The following is a 22,360-nucleotide window of genomic DNA, read 5'->3' on the forward strand; positions in this document are numbered from 1 at the left end:
TCTTTCGAGCTGCTCCCAACGCTGTAATACTTTTCAGGTACGATTGTCAGCGCGTATCGCATAAACGCTGTTGTTGTCTGTTCTCCATGCACGGGCCCACACGTAAGCCGCCAATATCGTGACAGCATGGCAGCGACGTATGTGCTAATGGCGCCAACACGCCTCTACATATCGCAATAAGAAACAATGTGCTGCTGTCATTTCTTCACCCCACGCGCGTACTAATGTATTAGTGAACACTGGGCTAGCATGCTTCCTTTATTTCTTTTGCAGGCGTCGTTTCCTGGCCACGCGCCGGCCTTGTTCGATGCACCTTGTAAAAGAGGAGGAGCGCAAGAGGGGGTGGAGGCGGGGTGCGAGATCTAATCAAGGAGGTTCAAACTTTCTTGGTCCTGTGAAAGCCAGGGACGGTCATAGATATTACATGCGTGCTCGAAGTCGTCACGCCGGAGCCGACACGCAAACTCGCCGTTTTGTTCAGAGCAAGCTTCAACTAACCAGTACAAGTACCTCTTCTTCTTTATTTATGCATGTCTCCGAAAGAGCACAATATCCACGCGATTATTTTAGTCTCGTTGCGCAGGATGTACATACACTTGGCGACCAACGCGGATCGGCACACGTACGTCTCTGAATGGACCCGGTCGAGAGTTCCGATAACGGTGTTCCGTATTTCTTTGACTTCAGTAGCCTCCCTGCATCATCATCATCATCATCAGCCTGGTTACGCCCACTGCAGGGCAAAGGCCTCTCCCATACTTCTCCATAGTCTCCCTTCTACTGGTCGTCAAAACACCACTGGCGTCTTTGCCCGGCCGCCATAAAATCACTGGCTCTGTCAGAACGTCTCCGGTCACGGTGTGCTTTCTTTTCCCTATTTTGTCAATAGCGTAACCAATTATACCATCGAAATTGCGTTTGCTGTGTCTGTCCGTCCGTCTTTCCCGTTACCACAATGACGACGGCCGTCATTGTCGTCACACCACTTCCTCGTCGTCAGCTTCGCGGTTCTCATAGGCCGAAGAAAAACGAAACTTCTGCCGCTGACGCTCCTGCGTGGTATTAACGCGACAGCGTTTAAGCGACACTAAAGGCAAATACTAAGTCGGCGTGGAATGTTTAAATACCATTCCAGAAACCTCGCAATAAAAGATTTAGTTTACGAGAAAAATGCATCTGAAGGGTCCGAATACCTTTTCAGAAATTAAAATCTCCCGCCACCCAACCGGGGAAGTGGTGACGTTGCATACGCCGTCACCACCCTTTGCTGCCATCGGCGAGTAAAATAAAACGGCGCCCGACAGATGGTGGTGCCGTTCCAAGAAAGAGCGGTGGATTCGCCGCTGCAGCTGCTTTTTGTCAAACGGCGTATGCCGTTCGGGTATCCCCCGACATCACGTGGAAGTTGAATTCTCTGCTATTTGTAGTTTGCGCGAGTTTCGCGGGCCAGCAAAACCAGCGCAGCACTACGCGATAACGGAACTACTGAAACGCGAAAGCGCGGGCGGCGCAGAGTCGAGCGAAAACGAAACCTTTCGGCCACCCGAGTCGTCATTAAGGGTTATTTCAATGAGTTCTTTTTTTCTAAAAATAATATAGAACTGTACAAGTAGCATTTTATTTCGTCTTATACTACAAGGATGTTTTGCAACGAGTGGTTGAATACAAGAGGCAGAATTTAACTAAAGACTAGTTTCGTCATCGGCCAAGTACTTGAATGTGCCGGGGGAGTCACTAATCATGTCCTGCATTTACCTCAATTTCTCTATTATTAAGCACTGTGCTCGCAATAATATTGACGCTTTAGAAATTCTCGAGCACTAATCTGTCACTTTAGCTTGACTTAACATTTGCGCTTCGTGACCCATTAAGGAGCCCGTGCCGCAGAAAACGGAGGAGCATCCGGCGTCGAATGTCGATCGGGCAAACAGATTTTCGAACCACCCATACCCAGGCCATCCATGCAGCGCAAGGAATTTACTGAACTAATTGAATTTCTCAAGCTAAAATACGTGGAAAAAATAGTAAACTACGACATACACACAACCTACAGAAATCATAGCACTCGCATTGTAATTAGACTATACGAGAGAAAATGATTCTCTTACGCGAAAACTAGAAGAAACCTCTTTTCGCGCGTTTCCACAATTCACAGACCGACCGCGGCGTCCGCCATTTGCGCACGACGGCGCGTGGGTGCCTCGGGGACCACGGAGCGGCGCGCCCGGTTCCTTGCAATACCTCCAGCTGGCGCCGGCCTCCGCCGCATCTTGACCCACGCGAGAGGCCGTGTTTCTACCACAGAGCCCACCTACGTGCAAAGCGTTCGCGGCCAGCGCTTCCCAGTAAACATTTCTGTTACATACGCTACAGTTGCCGGGAAGCGTAAGAAGCAGTCAGGGAGCTTTGAATGCTATCGCGTTTCACTCTTAAAGGCGAAGCTTAAGCATCCTCCAAATTTTTCGAACTCGTGCATCTGCGGCAATGGCCAGTTGGGAGCTGGACGCAAACCTCTACGCTATTGCATTGCACGGCCTTGGCGCTTGGTAACTTTGCAGAGGTGTGCGAATATTTGACTTTCGAATAGCGAATAATGTCTTATTCGATTCGGTCTTCGAACCGAACATAGTCACTCTTCGTAAATTCAAATATTTTTCGAGTAGCTTTCGAATATTGCCAAACGCAAAATGTACGCAGTCAAAGAAAATTGGAGCAAACCTACTAAAAGATCACCCCACGGGCATAGCATATGCTTAGAAATATCAGAATTTACGTAGTGGAGCAGGTAACGTCACTCAAGGAGTCAGGCCTTACTGGTTGTACATACATGTAAGACGCGATAACTCGCAGACTTGAAAGAGTACTGCGCAATCGAACAAGCTGCTTATAATGCTCTATTTGCTGCTTTTATAAACAACGCATACACAATATATTGACAGAAACTTGTTAACATTATGAACACTAGGATGCGAACAACCTCATATATGCCGATTTTGAAAAGGGCTTGCTATTGTTCGAAAAATATTTGACAATTACTCGATATTCCATTCGACTCCCTTCTGAGTATAGTCGATTCGCATTCGATTCAGTCTCACAAATTACTATTCACACAACCCTGATCCTTCGTGCAGTGTTTTCGCATCAAACAGCGTCTGAGAGTGCTGCTGCATACTGTATTGTTTCGTTTCCCAAACACTGGCGCATAACCACCATGGGGGATTGTCCAAGAAGCAGGCGGTTTTCCGTGTGGTAAGAATTAAAGCAAAACCAGATTTGAACAGTGGAGCATGGGACTAAAGAACTGTTATTTAGAAGTGCAATTAAAATATTGTTAAGAATTTTGAATAAGTAAGTTAACATGAAGAAATGAAATCATAGAAATAATTGATGATTTCAAAAATTAAGCAAGGTAATCTTTTTGTCTCTCTAATAAAATTCTAAACTGCAAGAAAAGCATCCCTATGGCTGGATCCCAGTGAAGTCGCCCCAAAAGAAAGAATGGTTGGTGAGGTGAGCGATAGCACAAGTTTGCTAAATGATCTTTCTAAGAGTTTTCGTTGTCTTAGAAAGCGGCGGCACGAGAGAAAGTAATGTTTGATTGATTCAGGTGCACTACAAAAAGAACATAGAGGAGACATAGCGAGTCCGGACCTCCTCAGGTAAAAATTTAAAGGCGGTAGGCGGCATCTGAATCTTGTAAAAGAAACTTGCCTTGATGGACACCAATTATTATTCCATGGGATGACATGATGGTGGAATTCAGAAGATGGTGGTTGCATTTATATTGCGGAGTTTCGCGACACCGAGAAATTTCTGTACGTAGCCGAGGTGCCATAAGCTGATGTCGGCAAAACAGATACGTTAGGGCGTTTGAGGGATGCTCGTGCAAGCGAATCAGCCATTTCGTTCAAGTGCAACCCACGATGTCCCGGTACCCAAAGCAAACATACTTTCCGTAAGTACGGATCGAAGTACCATCCAACGAAATGTTCGTTTAATTCTTGAATTTAAAGATGCAGTAAGTGCTGTGCATACAGATAGCGAGTCGGTCACAATAACAGCTAATGGGTCATTTTGGAGGAGTTTTCGTAATGCTAATATAATCGCTAATAATTCTGTCTGCAATATGGGTGTGAAGTCGGGAAGGCGAAGGGAGTAAGACCATTGCAGAGATTCAGAGAAGATCGCCACTCCTGCCTTCTCGTTGCACACAGAAGCGGCGGTAGCTATTACATTGTCAGCAGTTAGCTGGGGTAGGTGGCCGTGGAAGATACTAATGAAATGTATGCTTGATAATAGTTTAGCAAGATTTGGAAATATGTCCTCGACCTCAGTTTGGATATCTGTACAGCGCAGACGGGCAACACACAAAAGACAAAGAAGGCCACGGGACAAGCGCCGGCACGTGCCATTAACTGAGGCTTCATCATCATCATCATCATCATCATCATCATCATCAACAACATAGGGCGTGTCCCGTAGCATTTATTCGCCTTCGTTTATACAATATGCAGTTTTACCATCTGGCTCTCCTTTCCATCTCATTGCTGGGAGTAGTCAGTTGTGTGGATGTATATCGGGTGCCACCAAAGAGAATATATTGTAGCGGACCAGGACCACTCTGTGTGCGTCGCAAGCCACTTCAGAAAACGGCAGTCTCTGCTGGGATAGGACGATTACGGGGCCGTACGAGGAAAGAAGCACAATGACAGTAACAAAATAGTGAGTGTTCTTTATTAACATCGTGGTATAAATGTCCCGACACGCATGTTCTTTTTTCTTTCCACTTGATACAAAGGCAAAAAATAAAAGAAACTGACCCATGCCGAAACACGTAAAGCTTTGGTAGATTCTCGGTACAAAGGTACGGCTTATTTACACACGACATAAATTTCAGCGCGCCTTTCACTCGACCTCTCAATAGTCATTCCACACCCTTTTTTTTTCATTTTTGTTTGCATTCATGTGCTTGGAAGATATGTCATCCCGAGTTGTGGGACATTGAGCAAGTACGGCAAATACAGGCCCCCACAAGCTGTATGACACTCTTGGCACGCATGCACAGAGGACTAGCTGATGCACACAAAACATTACAAAACCACACGGTCTCCTATCTAACATGCATCTTTTGTTTTAAATAAACGCAGCTTTCGGGCCTTTCAACAAATTACGGTCTTGGCGCACAAAAAATGCGTAACACGACGTACCACCAGCGCAAATTGAAATGCAAACTCGCAAAAATCAACTTACGTAAGAATTTACAAGAGAGTTTCTAACATGCGAGTAAGCCAGACTTTGACACATAGCCGACGAACTCCAGCAGGTTTATCAACCAGATGCACCGCTACGGCAGAACGTAGTCTGAAGAAATCTCCGTTTAAATGCATTCTCATCTGTTTTATTCGTTCGCGTTTTAATTTGTGCTGAAGCTACGTGCATACAGGGGTGCATCTGATTTGTAAGCAATGTTACCTTATTGCTTTCGGCTCCGCCGAAGTAACGTCGAGTTCGCGTGCAGTTCCTCTCCGAATTATGCAAGAAAATACTTGCCATAGCACTCTGGGAGGAAGATAAATCATAAGGTCTGAATAAACTCCGATATGCAAATTTCAGCCAGCTATACTCGTCCTTGGTTTTCTCACGTAAAAATAAAATGCAAGAAATTTTATGGTCAATTTGGGAACATACGTAGTATCAAGCCAGCCGGCGTAAGCTTGCTTCTTGTCAAGTTGGGAATATGTACAGTGCTGGCTAATCTAACATCTCTTTTGATCGGGATCTTGCGTATTCCTCTTCTTCAAGCTTTGTTTCCCTAAGATGTAATGCAAGAACACTAAATGAATAAACAAGTCGTTTCTGCGATAGGTAACACGTAGTACCGACTGAACGCCAAGTCTTGCCCACAAGGGCTCCCTTTAATTTTGAAGAACTGCCCTCACTCGAAGGTAAAGAAAAAATAAAGAGGAAAGGGGGAGGGGACAAAATCACGGCAATAATAGTACAAAAACCGAAAACTATTGCCGGGTTATAAACAATTATAATTTCGTTATATTGAATTTTGATCTTTATTTACATACCGTGAAAACCGTCACATATTTACACGTTTTATTAACGCGCGCAAATTGCTAATGTTGTTATACCCTACAGCGGCCGAGAATTTTAGAAACGAAAACGAAGTTGCGTCAGAAACTGAAGTCATTTCCCTTTTTGAACAACTGCGTGCATGTTTAGAACCCTGAAAAGTTCACGTTTATGAAGTAAGGCCATAGTAAATCGTCAGCACCGTACAACCAGTGCACTCAGGAATAACTCACCAACTGGAGTGGTGCTTAATAACATCGCTCTTTCAAATAATGTACTAATAGCGCGACAAAAAAAGAAAAAAACACCCTGCAAGGCCTCGGAAGAGAGCACTCCAAACTCCGTTTCCAAGTAATCATAATGTTCGTGTGGCTGCAGTATAGCCAGGCACAGCACAATTATACTTCTCAAGAACGAACACACATAAGCCTCGCTCGATCATGTGCTAAATTCAGAGATTGCACACAATAAATACTGTACAAGAACGCAAAAAATATCAATACAGGCTCATTCGCGGCTGTAAATAGCGAGTGTACAATTCTTCTTTCAACAGCCGCTTTCTTTTTGGACACTTTTTATACAAACAGTTAACTCTATCGTCTAGAACCTACAAAGCACTGGAAGCGTGGCTTCCAAACGGCGACTTAAAAATGTATCGTATTTTTTCGTTTTCCAGTGCAGTACAAAAAGCAAGTTCCTTTTTTTCCACACCGCACTTTACAAAGCAATGAACAAGGGAAATACCCGTTCTAAAGTCAGCTTCATTGGACTGCAAATAATAGTATAGGCATTTCAGTGCGCTCATTGTTTGGCACAATAGGTTTAATGCTTCTGAAGAAAGAAACCTACCACAACGCTGCTGGAATCCTCAACACGATGCCCTGAAGTACAACTACAGTAAAACTCAAACTGACTCATAACAATACCTAATCGTTCTTATAAAAAAAAGAAAACACGTGGACAATGAGCTAGCTCAGTGGTGCCATTTCGTACGATGTATTTTTTTTCAGTTCCTTTAGTTCCTTATTATCTGCTGCGTCCAACAGCCGATTTTAACTGTCGGTAGCGATCCCATGACTGAAGGTGCTAAAAAAAAATAAACGTTATTTGACACCAGGTTTCAACACAATCCGATAAATTGGGTGGGGTAACATTACTTTCTCGGTTTGGATTAGTTATAAGTTGTCTTAAAATGAATCAGATGCTTAAAGCTCAGAAATAAAATTTCAACTGCGACGTGTTTCCGGCATATGTGGTCACAAAAGATGATCGCATCATGCACAGGCCCCATTGTAAAGTTAATGTACGACAATCCAATCCAGGAGAACAAACACGAATGTGTCACAAACTGTGATGACAACTTAAGATACCTTAGTCACTGAATAGAGAAATTGTTTAGAGTTGTTATGAAATACAATATAGAACTTCAATTGTGCTATAATGTGTGCACTGTGATGCAATACGGGGGCAATCTACAGAGTGCGCCCCGGTAACAAAATAGTAATTGGAAAGGTTCTATTGAGGAAATTCTGCATTCTCACCGCCTGAAATAACGATCGTGAAAGAAAAGTTAGAGACAACTAATATTGTAGAAATAATTCAAATACGGAAGTTCTCCATATTTATTTCGGCGCATTGCCCTTATTAAATTGAGTTAAGTTGTATTTGTAACTTCTCTATCTCAATAGCATCTCCTTGCATGGAAAAAGCAGTCCTGCGTTTCATAGCGGTACCCTCTGGGTTAAAATGGATTAGTACATGTGTTATGACACCGTAGCAGGTTAATGTACGCCGTAGATGTACTCCGTAGAATGTAGATGCGTGATGCAGTAGAACACACCTCAACTTTTAAAAAGATATATAAAGCACAATGAAAACAGGAACAACCTGTCCAGATACTCATACATAACTCGACAAACCTAAAATACAGCGTCCTGTTCACAACATCCCACAAAGCTCATTTTTTTCGGAGGGGGGGGGGGGGGGGGGGGTTGCGATAGGGTCCCACGCAATATGGAAGACTAAAATTTTGCAATATTTACGGACAACCAAATTCTAGATCCCATGGAGATTTGATTTGCAGCTTTAAAGTGGCCCTTCGCATTTCCAAAAAACAAGTAACTCGTAATTAAATTGACGGCTTGGAAGGTACAGCCATTATTCAACCTCCCGTTTCTAAATAAGTGGACAATTGCAACAGAAACAGAGGACATTTCATCCAAGTATTATAATATGCTTCCATGAATGCGCAACTTGCAGCTCATATACAGTGCCGTCTAACTTATTAAACATCACTTGTTTATTTTGGAACTTGTTTGTATTTCTTTTACGCCATGAAGACCCCTACATATGTCATTTTTTTAAAATAAATATGTATACGCATCACGAAAAATAGACAACATTTGCAGCACTGACACAGTACACACATCGAAGAGCAAACGGTCACCTATACCAAACAGAGATTGCACAAAACCATTGTCATTGAAATTAAATATCTTGATGTGCAGCAGGAAATATTTCTATAAAAAATGCCCATGTGCACAAGCTATTCATCGTCACTGCACAGGAATACTTACAACACATATTGTACATGTTATAGACATAAGTGCACTCTGTACAGATAAAAGACACAGCGCAGTACTGGTATGAATCTTGCAAGTCGCCATTGTGCAGCGCATATCTGTAATGAAATCGCATAAACAGGGTTGTGGACACAGCAGTCTTGTGCCAACATATATATAGGAAGAAATTATACCACCATACCACCATATCCCATCTGAAGAGATTACTCATAATACATCAGTCATCGAATGAAATCTCAACTTTTGCAAGCTAAATCATTAATACGAACCGTTGGCCCTGCAATAGAGGCTCATGGCCTCTTTTTCATTGAACGAGTTCCTTAAAGGCTATAGTCAGCCATAAAAACGGAACGATGACTCCAGACACAGGTGAAACTTGCAGTTTCTCGCTCCTGAAGGATAGCTTAAATCACATGCGTCAAAACACACAACTGTGGCTTTACAAACCCGTTTTTAATTTATGTTTGGGTAGAAATACACGGTTCCCTGAAGTCCAATACCTTACTTGTGTGAAACACTATTTTCAAGCAAGTTCTTAACGAAAAAATATTTTTGTTTCTGTCAGACGCCCACAATCTGGACAAAAGTGTCTCGGAGGCTATGCTATCTGAAGTAATCACCAAACTATCAAGTTAAAATCTCCTAACTGCACATCACAAACGCTCCTGCACTTTAGACTGAGAAGTTTATCTCGCGTATTTGAGCCAACTTTAGAAGGCTGACTCGGCAACACAAACCTCCTGGGAAACACGTGTCATCAGTCTCACGTATAAGAGAACACTCACTAAAACAAACGATGCTCAACTCGGACATTTCTTTCAGGCGATTCGCCAGGCATTGGCCTGAATAAATATTCCTACAAAGCTACAGACTGCTTCTTCATCGTTCGGCTCGCACTAAACAGAAGCGCCGACATGTGAAAGCAAGCCATCAAGCCTGCTACAACCTCAGACCTTTGGTACCAATCCCTTTGTACTCTGCCGGAAAGGTGATCCCTCAGGGTGCCCCGTGCCCCGTGGTTAAGCAGTAAAACCTGCTACACAGAGCTTCTGTACCGCTTCACTGTAAAGCAGGTTTCAAAAACGATCTATTCCTAAAGGTACACAAATGGGACAAGTGCAGTAACGTTGCACACAAACTTATGAAGTTGGGATTATGTGCGGCTGCCAGACGTGCTGAGGTAGGGGTAAGCATAAGGACACATACGTTCTCTGCCTGTGCCTACGCCCAACTTGCGAAATATGCCTTGAACCACGTGCTCTTTCTTTGTGAGTGGTGGGGTGTTTTCAGTTAAATTGTGCGCATTTACCCGTTTGCTTTCTTATCTGTCTAGTGGGTCCATAACAAGGTGATAATGCGAACAGAATGCGTGTAAATAAGATATGTGGAAACGCTAACAACGCACACAAAGAAACCTACTGGTATGCAAGACACATAGGTATTGGCCTCGAGCTCCACCACTGGAAAAGCTGGCGCCACCGTCGGCGTGACGTGCTAGGAGGGATCACGTGGACATAGCGGCCGCGTCGGCTGCTTCGGGCGCGCCGAAGCTAGCTGAAAACGTCTTTAAATTCCCTCGTACGCTGCGGTCCTCATTTAGTGGCGAAATTTTCCCGCTTCGAGTGTCTCCTTTACAACGCTTGAAAGCACTACAACAGCTAGTGGCCGCCTTTGAAGGCGCGCAACATGGTAGGCTACTGCTCGGTGCCGCAGGGCCGGACGCATGTAACGGAGGCCGATGTCAGCCTTATTCACGCGTAGCCGTAGGACAAGAAGCTGCGTGAAGCTTGGCTCGTGAAACATAAAACCGGCAAACAGTCATCGGCTGCAACTCGGGTATGCAGCAAGCACAGACGCGAGGAAGATTTCTGCTACGGCGCCCTGTCTGCGATGTTCTGAGAACGCGCACTGAGACGCTCGCCCGAGTCCGCTGCCCGACTAATGTCGTGACGGTTTGGTCTATGAACTTGTCGATGCTATAGATACTGGCAAGTTCAGTGGAGTGGAAAGGCAGCGGAAGAAGCACATTTAAATAAAGCTTGGCATATGGTCATGTTTGTGTTATGAATTAATGCACTGGATTACAAAAAAGGAGTAGCGGGGAATTGCACGCTAACACCAATAAACATACAGTGCGACGCAACTCGAGAAATAGTATTGAAAAGTCAAAGAATTTAGAACAAAAAAAAAAGATTGAATCGTCGCGACGGCACATCACAGTCCCCGTAGGCGTCGAAGTCTCTCCAATAAAATTATTTTTGAACAGCTGTGATTGCGCCCACGCAACAATTGTTGCTTGCATACTGTCAAATGCTCATATTCTGCGGCCTAAAGCTCATGGCACGGTGCGAAAACGCGCGCGGAGAAAGCGAAACAATGCAGACGCGCAGTCGGTCGCTGCGAATCTGCGCGATCGCTGCCTTGAGGCTTCGTTCTATTACACTCCATTTAGTTATACAAACACTATAAGAACATATTTCACATGGTTTGCTCTCAGCGTTTACCTACCTTTCACGCAAGAAGCCGGCTCGGGAGACTCCATCGCGGCGGTGACCGCGCGCAGTGGCGTTCACTGTACGTATTCGGTAAAAGAGATAGCGTCTGTAAACAATTGTGTGCTTTCAGTTTGCCCAAGATTATTATTTAGACAGTAAGAAACTTCTCTCGTTTCGAAAGTACTTACAGAAATGTCTGGGAGAGCTCACGCGTGGCGTTTTCAGTGAGCGCTGACAGCAAAACCTATGAGGAGCGCGCCACGTGATCCCTCATACTACGCCAGCGAGGCGCTTCCGATAGATGGCGACTCCGTAACTCCTCGCCGCCAATACCTCAGCACATAGCAAATGACAAGATGGTGTTAAACGACAGGTGGCTGGCAGGCCCTAGTTGAAGTACGCATTTGATGTACTTGTCCAAAAACAAGGCCGTAGTTCAATAACGTGGAATTCTCTACACAAGCAATATCAGACACACCAATAACCACAGAATGAGACAAACAGTGTCAGGGTTAATCGAGAGACATTAGCATGAAGCCCCTACATTAGGTACTGTTCAAATATACGCCGTCCTTCTTGAAATTATAGAGTAAAACAAGGCGTGTCTTTCTACAGTGCAAAAGAAGACAATCGGTTTTTACGAATCTAACAATCAAAACAAACAGCGAATTTTAGTGCAACGCATATTAATACTTAACAAGTTAATGTAAATGATTGTGAAAAAAAATTCATATGTATATTTGGGATCATATGCTTGCAACAGCACAATAGAGAATTCCCGCTCTTCCTGTTCCTTTTGACTATTTGAATAATACAAACGGGACCGGCAGTCTCGAGTCAACATTCCCCTGAAAAACTGGCGGCATTTTGCCGTGAAAGAAACAAACATGCTGACACAAATATCATTCATATTGAAATACGTTTGTTGTCAAAACTAACAAAAAACAAGAGATTGCACACTCCTGAAAGCAAAAGTCTTACGGCACACAAAACTGTGACGTTTCTAGGAACAGAATAGTGACAGAAGGATAAAGGGTGAAGTTGTGAAAGAAAATGCCGAGAAATCATATCGCGTCTCTCACTTTCACAACAGTCTGGTGTGGCCTTTGCACAAAATAATTAAAACTCAACCTGGCGATAAGAGGATCTTCACCCTATGCCTTTAGCTTTCCAAGAGCACCACTAACGCAAAGACCCACTCCAAGCCTCCTTCGGCCCTGTGAGTTGGCAATGCCGGTAACAGCCGGTCACTGCCCGTCAGCAGACCCAATCAAAGTTCTTACAAACACACAAGACCTTCACATATTTTCTGTGCACTCCGTCAAGACTATACGGCCAGTGAAAAAAAAAAAAAACCTGCCAGTCGTTAAACACTCGTGTGAACTCCACATACTGATGCAGTTCTTCAATTCCTCACAGGTGGCACCAATGGGCACTGTTGCGTTGTCGTTCCTGTACAAATACCATTGACCACAGTGCCCTCTAGAGTAGGCGATGGCGCGCCGAGACAACAAACAGCCGCGGACAGTTATGACATCCGCACATCACTCGTCATTTGTTCCGTGTTGCAAGGCCTCACTTTGCGGTTCCTCTTTCGCCGTTGTACTCAGCGAGACGCTGACGATTCGCTGGGTTCCCGCAGAAACGGTACCCGGGCAGCAGGCCCAACCACTGCGGACTCGAAAAGACACAATCTCGGGCTGGGTGCCCACGCACAGACGCGAAATCTGTTCAGTCTCGTTCCAGCCCGTATGGTTAATCTTTGGCGTCTACGTGATCCTGACTGTTGTGCGCACGTCGTCGGCTCGAGGGGGTGACCAGACGAGGAAAGGATAAAAGAAAAACGGGGCAGCGCGAAACGTGTCACCTCCCCGGCCGATTACCACTAGCTGTAGTAGTAGTTGTTCATGGACCGCGACATGGGAGCCCGCGGATGCGTGTCGCTGTCCTGGCGACGCATGCCGGACCGGTTGGCGTACCGCACCACCTCGATGGTGTGGGCTTGACGGCCCGCGGTGCCGGTGACGTCGAACTGGTCTCCGCCGCCGCCACCGTCGGAATCGTCGAAGGAGCACGACAGCGGTTCCGAGCACTTGGCCTTCGCCCGCTGTCTGTCCCGGCGTCGCTGCACGTACAGTCGAGCCGACAGCACCACGAGGAATGCGACCACGCCGCAGCCCACGCTCAGCGTCACGTAGAGAATGAATTTCTCCTTGTTCGCTGAGAGTAAAGGGAGAAGTGAACAAACAAGATTGAGTAATTAAACGTACGCTCAAATTGTCTGTAAGCCGTCTGCAAACAGGCATCACGTACATTACTTTTACATCACTGCTAGAGCAGCCATTTGTTAGACCTCAATTGTGCAGCATTTCGTATATAGTCAAATGAATCGATTACGATTGGCTGTACCTCTCCGTACACATAACCTGCGCATACAGGTGTGCGATGGTTGCATTGTGTCATGGAGTACCTCTTTAAAATGTTGCGACATTTATTCTAATCCATGGACGAGTTATAAAATTGCGAGGGCTTTGAGAAAGATGTCCCTGGTAGCGAGAGAACGTGTGAGAATACCACAGCAGTTATGTGGACGCTCGAGGCGCGTTCGCATCATTGCCGTTGGTGGCGCCGTCGTCATGCTGTGCTCCTATCAACGGGTAGAAGTATGTTCGGCTGCAAAAACGACGAAGCAAAGTGCGTCGACGCACCGTCAACGCTCCTCTGATCTTGATCGGCTCGGTGCTGGAAGCGGAACCACGTGCTGCCTTCCGCTGCTCGCATAAGCACACTATAGGCACAACTATAAGCACACTAGTGTTCCTTCCGAGCTACTGAGCGTACGCACTGGTCTCAGTGGAACGAACAGTAAATGCAGAGCTAAGGTTATCTCAGATTTCACTGGGCGCTAACACCGATGGCTTCCCGCCTAGCACATCTTGTTCACCATCGAGATGCGAAGCGCCACCGCCTGTCATAACACCGGCGTTGTGAGGCGCCTGGAAAGTGCCGGAGCACTGCTCCTTGTGCCCAACACTAATTTATTTGCAGTAGTTGCTGCGTCACGCCAACATGTTGCAAGCGCGCATGTTTAGAGCACAATCCGATGAGTTCCAGTGTAACGTTAAACACTGCTATCGCTGCATTGCTTCGCGAAACTGCCGATTTTTTTTCAGAGATCCTGGATCTGATCATGATCCGATATCGACAGTCGCATTCGAAGACCTGAGACCGTCCTCACCGTTAACATCCGTGTTGAGCAAATCGAGCAGGCGGCATACAGCGCAAATGTTTGGAGTGCGCAGAGGCTGTCTACGTTGCCAAATATACGGAGCGAGTCTCGAGCCCAAAGGTCGAAACACCTGTGCGCGTGTGACAGCAACTAAGTTATGCAAAGAGAATGAGTTGTATACCAGTCACGCGGGCCATTTCGATCGAGGCCGAGACCGATGGAGTTGGAATATTTCGACCACAATTGGCATTTTTGCACGCAGCGGGAGGGAACTAATCGTGGTCCTGAACTTCGATCCCTATCAAGCTCGATCGCGATCAAAAGTGCGCCGTCTGACTTGAGCCTTAGTCGTGATATTTACAGTACACGCTATATCACGAACAGATCGATTACACTTTAACCCAAATTGTTGTGGTATAGGTCTGAAATCATAAGCGAAAAAGCTTTGCAAGTTTTTTAGCCGGAAAAACTAACACACAGAAGAACGAGAAGAAAGGGGGTAACCGAGGGGCCCGATTTTTATTAATCATATCATGAGAAGCCAACGAACAAAGACACCAAGGAAAACCTAGGGTAAATTACTTGTACTTACTAATTGAATTAAATAAATTATAAATTAATGGCAATGAAAGTGGATGAGAAAACTTGCCGCAGGTGGGGAACGAGCCCACGTCTTCGCATTACGCGTGCGATGCTCTAACCAATTGAGCTACCGCGGCGCGATTTCCCTATCTACTTTTTGGGGTATTTATGTTTTACTACTAGAACTAGCCTTGGGAGTGTTAGCCAGCGCCATCACTCACAGTTAGAGCCTCGTAGAGTAGCGAATCACGCGCATTGACTCTACCAGGTGCTTCAGAATTTTCTGTGCGCTCTCCTTCTCATTGTGTCCATCTCTTTGCTTGCCCGTAGTGTCACCAGTTTCACTGGCCCTAGAATTCTAGGTTTCATGGCGCAGACGACCACTAGGGCCCGCTGGGATTGCCGTGGACCTAGATGGCAGCAAAGGCCCTTCCGTGTCTGTATCAGCCGGTAGAGGTGAATGTTTGCAGCGTGCAAACATTGAAGAGTATTCAAATGCATTCCTAAGTGCTGTCAATGTCTAATTATTACTACGAATTCATTATTGCAGTGATTGTTCTATATATTCAAAGCAAGAGGTATGGGATCTAATGGCAAAAGAGAAAGAAAGAAAGAAATAAAGTTAGCTGCGCAGCGTGAGCTAACTTAGCTCTAAGTAGCTCGCAGACACTGAATGAAAAAAGAAAAGGACAGATTTGCACGCATACCTCGTATAAACTTGTAGGCAGCGACCCATTCGGTGACGAAGCCGACAGCCCGATGACCGTTGGCTCCTAAAGTGCAGTTGACGTGTTTTTCGTCCTCGGCGGTCCTGTCACTCTGCACGTCGTTCTTCTTGTTGGTTGGCACTGGTATCAGGTTTCGGTCCATCGGCACAGCTGAAAAGTCAGTGGGAGAAAGAATGTGTACAGTTCGGTAAACAACGCCTCAAACATATCTGAAAGCTATCAAACAGTTGCCTGGAGTCTTTAAAACATTTGTAGGGTTTCTGGTCCCAAACTGCACATTCGTTTATGAGGGACGCCGTAGTAGAGATATCTGGATCTGTTTTAGACACCTGAGGTTTTTAATGTGCATCCAATACACAATGCACGAAAATTTTTGCCCACTGCCCCCATCGGAATGTAGCAGCCGCGGCAGGGATTCGAACACAGTGTCCTCATTATACCCGTACTCAGCGCCATAGTCACTGAGTTACAGCGGAAGGTATAGTTACTCGAGGTGTATTATCGGCCTCTCCAAAGGCCAAACCCAGAATAACTACAGCTTTCATTCAAGCTAGCACAATTTACTTAGCCGACTGCCTCTACACTGCAAGCTCACAGCTACAGCTGTTCACAACTATGCATTCTAATATATATTTTCCCGGTCTACATACAAGACATCGATGTTCGATGCGGTGACATCGCTCTAGAGGATGGGTAAGTTCTCATTGCAAAGCAGCTGGCTAGGAGAAACATGTAAGGACTACATTCGCCATCTTTTGTGGCTGTGCCCCGATACTAAGGATATTAGGCCCAAGATGCCCAGGGAGGCAAACCTAAAGCCGAATGTGCAAGATGACTTTACCCGTCGGATAACGGACATCAAGCGAGCTAATTCACTACTGCAGTACCTGCACCAAACAGGGCTACATGCATTTACTTGATGTGCTTTGTTCATTTTGGCGCATATGTGTTCTGGCAAGTGCCAGAATAAAAATGAGCGGCGACCCTAATCTTTGACTTAGGTGTCTCTTGGTAACAGTGGCAGCTCGGCGTTGGTGTCCTCGCCTTTCCCCTGAACCGATATGCGGGCGAGGAGCGAGGAAGGGCGAGGAGGAAGCGCAGCGCGCGCCACCTGCCGGCACGTAGCCCCCTAGCGGGCGGCGCACGAAGCGCACCTTAGGCGACCTCTTCAGTGCAGACGTCAGAGCATGTAACGAGCGCGCGCAAAGCTGTTGCCAGCGAGCGAGCGAGAGAGCAGGTCCGCGCTGGGTGAAAAGAGAGAGAGGGAGTGACATAGCACCCCCTCTGATAGGCAGATGTTCAGTCTATGCCAGGCAACTGTTTCCCATTAATTAGCTCGTTACATATCGTGCCATCTTCATGTGTGTGACGTCATTACGTCCGCTTTCTACTTCCGGGTTTCCAGGAATTTTACCAAAGTCGGGCTTACGTGGCGGGTCTTTAGATTATGCGCTTTGGTGTGCGGTAATCAGTGATTTCTAATTAATTATAATTATTCCAGACACTTCAGTAACTCAACTTGTAACTAAAGTTATGCTCTGATATCATATATGTAATGTAACCCATGTACTTTGTGTTCTACTATTTTATTATTATTATTATTATTTTTGATTTATATTGAATTTCGTCCCCGATCGCCTCAGGAGGTGAACTGGAAGTGCTGCTAAAGAAAAGAAAAGTAACAGGTACGCTCCACTGTTTGCTTTCTGGCAATAAAGTATGAATTATACCCAACAGAGTGCCTCAACGAAAATTTTAATCTATTATTGCGAGCAGTGTGCCAGAAAAAAAAAGTTATATCTTCGAAAATATATTATTCGAGCCAGATATCAGAAATTATGCAATGATCACTTGTTTATTTCTCTAGTAATAATAAATATAAAAAAACGTCCGGGAGCTCATATTAAGTAATTTCTTTCAGTAATTCCAGAAACATATAGAAAGTGCAAAATTAAAGCTAGCGAATGCTCAATAAGCGGAGACCCCGAAGCCTTCTTATCAACTATTATTAAGGGGAGGCTAGCGCCTGTGGAGGGCCCTGCTACTCGTCTTATCTGACATAATAATTATTCGTAAGGGCCCCGCAAATGCTACAAACGATAACATGCAAATTCTGCGAATCCTATAAGATATACAACTGTTACCGTGGAAGCTGAAAGTAGTGTTTCTCGAGAGTAACACACTAAAACCACATCGCTCGCGATGACTGCAACAAGAAATTTAGGTGAGTTACACCAAAATCCCAACGCTCCCGTATATTTATTTACACAAGTCATGCACTGTACCGCTTATGCACACGTAACGGTACGAACAAACACTTCGCACCTCGTATAAGAAGAATATCTCGCCATACCATAGTAAAGCTATTCGTCTGCACACATACAGAGGAGCAATGAATGGGAAGGGATTTCTCGACTTTTGGGCATTCATAACATCCGCAGATACAGTGCTTTTAGCAAATTGAACGGTGCAATAATTACTTTAAAATTTGGGGGGGAGAGTCCCGATTCCTCAAGCACTGCCGCAAGTGCGCCTCTAGGAACCATTCTAATGCAATCCTGGCTACGCGGTGCTGCAGTCATCTGCTGGCTGGACACCCAACGTATTTAGTTAAAATATTTCTGTACCTAACCTTTTTCGGGGATAACACTTTCAAGGCAGTCTTAAACATAGTTTCACAATTCACAAATAAGCTATTCTGAAACGTCCCAGATGCAAGACAACGCGTTTTCTTCCCAATTCTTTATGCACCAAAATACGGCATTCACGGGTAATATATTATACCGGACAGCGCACTGAACCGTTCCAGCACGCACCAAGTGAAACAGAACGAGCGCACAACTCGCATACCTGGCAAAGGCTTTGCCGATGCGTACAGGCCTCCGGCAGGACTGAAAGTGGAGGGCTGATAGCGCGCCTCCTCCACGTATCCTTCCTCGTCTTCGTCCAGTTTGTCCTTGGCCGAGTCACTGCCACCGATATCCAAGTCCTTCAGTATCTCTTTTGGCACTGCATAAAGAACGCAAAAAGAAAGTTTGCACTGTATGTTGAGCAGAGAAAGGAGAAGCGAATGCAAAGAGGTCAACCAGACGCACGTCCAGTTAGCGACTCTGCTCACGGAGGAGGAGGTTAAATAATGGAAAGATAGAAAGGAGAGAAAACAGCGAAGGTGTCGCTCCACGCGGAGGGGCAGATCGAAACTGCAGTCGCTCACTGATGTCTGTCGACTTCGGTTACAGCAATAATGCAGGCGTGGCAAGGCATTTCGGAATTGTAGCGCATGGGGCCACGATTCAAGTTATGTTGTCATTGCGAGAATATCTTGAGAGCAAGTGAAGCGTTCGAGGCGCTGGTCACCACAGTGGGGATAGATGCAGACGAGATGTTCGACAGAATGCACGCACTCGCACAATTGTTGAAAGAAGGAGTGTCACACATCCCAGTGTGGAATGAATAGGTCCAATTGTCGCTCGCAAACTCCCAGCCCTTCCCTGAAGCTGCAGCGACGAAGGCCCTTCCCGCTGTGATGCAGCATTATTGTGTCACTTGTGGTCGGGTCTGGCATTCGTTGCAAGTGAATCGTGCCCAAACATTTACACCATATATAGCTTGTGTAGATGATGATGATTTATTAAGGCGAATGTCTTAAAGGTCTTATCTGTCAGTAGACCTTGAGCGAAAACGCGTCGGCGGCACGAAAGGTACAAAAGGCTATGAACCTTCAACCATTTGTGGGAGTCGAATCCACGACCTTTGGTGTTAAGGCTACGACCGCTCTGCTTTTGGTGCGAGTCGAATCACGAACATTTGTGGGAGTCGAAGCCCCATGACCTTTGATGTTTATGAAGGTGAAGTTAATTAGGATTGAGATAATTAGGTCACTCGAACCCGTGACCTTTATTAGGAGTAGAACTTGTGACCATTGGTCGGAATCGAATACTAAGCGTTTGGTGAGCGTCGAACTCTAGACTTTCGGCGGCGATTAAGGCTAAGTTAATCATGACACGTGTATTTAAGATTGAGGTAAATAAGGTACTCGAACGCACGACCTTTGGTGGGAGTCTAACCCTCGATCTTTGGAATTAAGGCGAATGGCTAAGTGAGTACACTAGGCGAATTAAGGGGCATGACTAAGCGAAGTATACTAAGTGAATTAAGGGGATGTGTACGTCATGTGTCCGTTTTTAATGCATCAGCACCTCGGCTTTCGCCTTCAAGTTGTCTTAGGAATAACATAAGAGACCCTATGTATTTTAGCGTACCCTTCGCAAAGGGGCGGTGAAAATAGTCACGAAGTCTGCTTGAATTATTCAGGTACGTTATAGATCCTTTTCATTCTGGCATTTTTGTATACATATCCTTAATTTTTTCACCAGCTCAACACTTATCTATCCCCCTTGTACCGCTACCTATGCCTGTAACTAATCCGGTGACATCAATTTCTTGTCTTGTAGAGCGTATCTCTTAGGCGCCCGTTCCTGCGGCGAGTGTCGGCGTCGGCGTAACCGAGCGAACGAGCACAGCGAAAGATGAAAGAGCGAACGTGGGGAGCAGCGGGGGCTGAAAGACGCAAGGAAGATGAGGGTACAGCTGAAACATGAGGCGGAAAGCAGAGGAGGCGGGTACGGCGAAAGCGTGAGAAGAAAAGCGTAGCGCGGCGACAATGGCTACGAGATGGCGTCAGAGTAGCGCGGGTCGTCTAGGAGCTGTGTCTGCGGCGGCTGCTGTGAATCGCACCCACGCGTCACCCACGCGTTACCTCTGGCGATCTACAGATTAGCGAGGCAGTCGCACCCCACTTGGCTCCGTTTGAAACGTGCCGCACGAGACAGATTGTCCGCGCCAGCCAACATATAGTGAAATGAAAACACGTATACAACTGCGCTCAAATTTCGCATTAGGGAGTATCGTAATCGTCGGCGAACGTTCTTTTCTACCAATACTCTAAATGTATCTTGCCTATCTCGACTGCTGGCAGGCTTATGATTCCGTCCACTTTAAATCCAAGCGCTCCTGTTCACACATACCTTTAGAGTAGCTTTCGGTGCAGCGTAACGTTCGGCTAAAGTTCGGTTATTGCTTCTACAGTCTCAACTCCCTCGGAAAACAACGTAATATAGTGACGGTACGCAGCTGGTTGTTTTTTTTCTTTTCTTTTTTTTTACGAGGCTATTTTTTTTACTCTGTTAGGCCCATCGAAGGAGGTACGCCACGAATGTGATTTGATTTATTTCTGCCAAATCGCGCCACAACATTCAGCGTTGACAGACCCGGTCCTCTTTTTTCCGTTTCTTTTCGCTTTCTTTTTTTTTTCTTTGGATTTAGGGAATGCCACGACTTTTCGCAATATAGAGTACAGAGTGTGCCGTAAAAAATTCAAGCGTGAACAAATTAGTCAAATTTATGCGATTCCGTAGAACTGGCCACAAAGGAATTCAAAATGACCGCCTACAGATCAGAGCTCGCCGCTTTTAAGCTATCGATCTTTGATCTGGTAACCGCAAAAGAAAATGTGTTTAAAGCCTCAGAACGACCCTATATTCTGAAAAACCTAGCTTCGAAATTACGAAATAGAAAAAACTAGCTTCGAAATAGTTTCGAAGGGGTTCACCGCTAGCCGTTCAGAGAGAGGTGAAATGAGAAAATCGGAGAGGTTAACCACAACGGAAAATCCAGTTTGCAACACTACGCAGGGAATCTGGGGAGTGAAATGTGGAAAGAAGGGAATAATGAGATACAGAGCACATACGACAGTGCAGCCCCGGTTTGGATCATCGCACACTAAAGCAAATCACATGACCACGCGCAAAATTCACGAGGTAACGCAAGGATTTATCTGTCTCACTTCATTTATTGGTTTCCGGGACATCAGGGTCAGATAAAAGGTGCTCCTCCCAACCTCAACGAGTCGGCTCACGGGGCTGTGCGTGAACTTGCCCACCGCGCTACCCTCGACCAATCGGAAGCCGACTCCCCAGAGAACAGGGACACGCCCTCCACCTAAAGTTTACCTCCACCTACAACGAGATTACTAAGCACTACTATCTTAGCCGTAGAACCTACTTTGTTCCTCATCCGCGCCTCAATAGAGCTCAAGCATTAACGCTCCGTCTACTACAAACGAATACCTATCCGAATCCGTCACTCTTAAATAAAATCTATCCGGATACTTACACCAACGCTACCTGCCACGATTGTGGACATATAGCCACGTTAGACCATATGCTCTGGCGGTGTGCTCGGTCACGCTCTATCATCGCTAACAGCTCGGATAGATGGGAGGCGGTTCTCCGCAGCCCTCTTCTGGCTGACCAACTCTGGCCTGTCCAGCAGGCCCACGATGCGGCCGAGAGGCTCGGCCTTCCGGTTCCCACGTGGGAGCGGCCCGCTTCGTGAAGACTCACGATCTGCAGGACTTTATTAAAGTTTTACCATACCATACCATACCCACGTGCAGCGTTGCAATCTGGACAAAGTGTCGTTAACCTCCCCTCCTCCTCCCTCTCTCCCTCTCTCTCTCTCAGGAAGGACTGAGCAAGGTGCCGCATAGTGTTTGGGGAGTTGTGGAGCCCGGTAGTATTAACCTACTGTTTAAAAGCGTCTTCTACATTATTACGTGGGATACGGGTTCTATAGTTCAGAGTTAACGTCTCAGCTTTAGTT

General features: G+C 45.8%; 1 protein-coding gene and 1 non-coding gene across 3 annotated transcripts in view; both read right to left on the minus strand.

Moving 5' to 3' along the window:
- Positions 1-11,456: 11,456 nt before the first annotated feature.
- The window catches only part of LOC135920245 (protein eva-1 homolog C-like), a 671,604-nt gene continuing 660,700 nt past the window's right edge, over positions 11,457-22,360 (minus strand). For both annotated transcript variants that reach the window (XM_065454419.2, XM_065454418.2), the window contains 3 exons: positions 18,548-18,706; positions 15,677-15,847; positions 11,457-13,378 (listed from right to left, as the gene is read on the minus strand). In XM_065454419.2, coding sequence (XP_065310491.2) covers positions 13,044-13,378; positions 15,677-15,847; positions 18,548-18,706 — 665 coding nt within the window. In that variant the 3' untranslated portion in view covers positions 11,457-13,043. The remainder of the gene's footprint in view (positions 13,379-15,676; positions 15,848-18,547; positions 18,707-22,360) is intronic.
- Positions 15,034-15,106, minus strand: TRNAT-CGU (transfer RNA threonine (anticodon UGU)). Its single transcript has one exon. It is a non-coding gene; the product is annotated as a tRNA-Thr (tRNA).

The sequence above is a fragment of the Dermacentor albipictus genome, chromosome 5 (assembly GCF_038994185.2).
Source record: "Dermacentor albipictus isolate Rhodes 1998 colony chromosome 5, USDA_Dalb.pri_finalv2, whole genome shotgun sequence".
In the NCBI taxonomy this organism is placed as follows: domain Eukaryota; kingdom Metazoa; phylum Arthropoda; class Arachnida; order Ixodida; family Ixodidae; genus Dermacentor; species Dermacentor albipictus.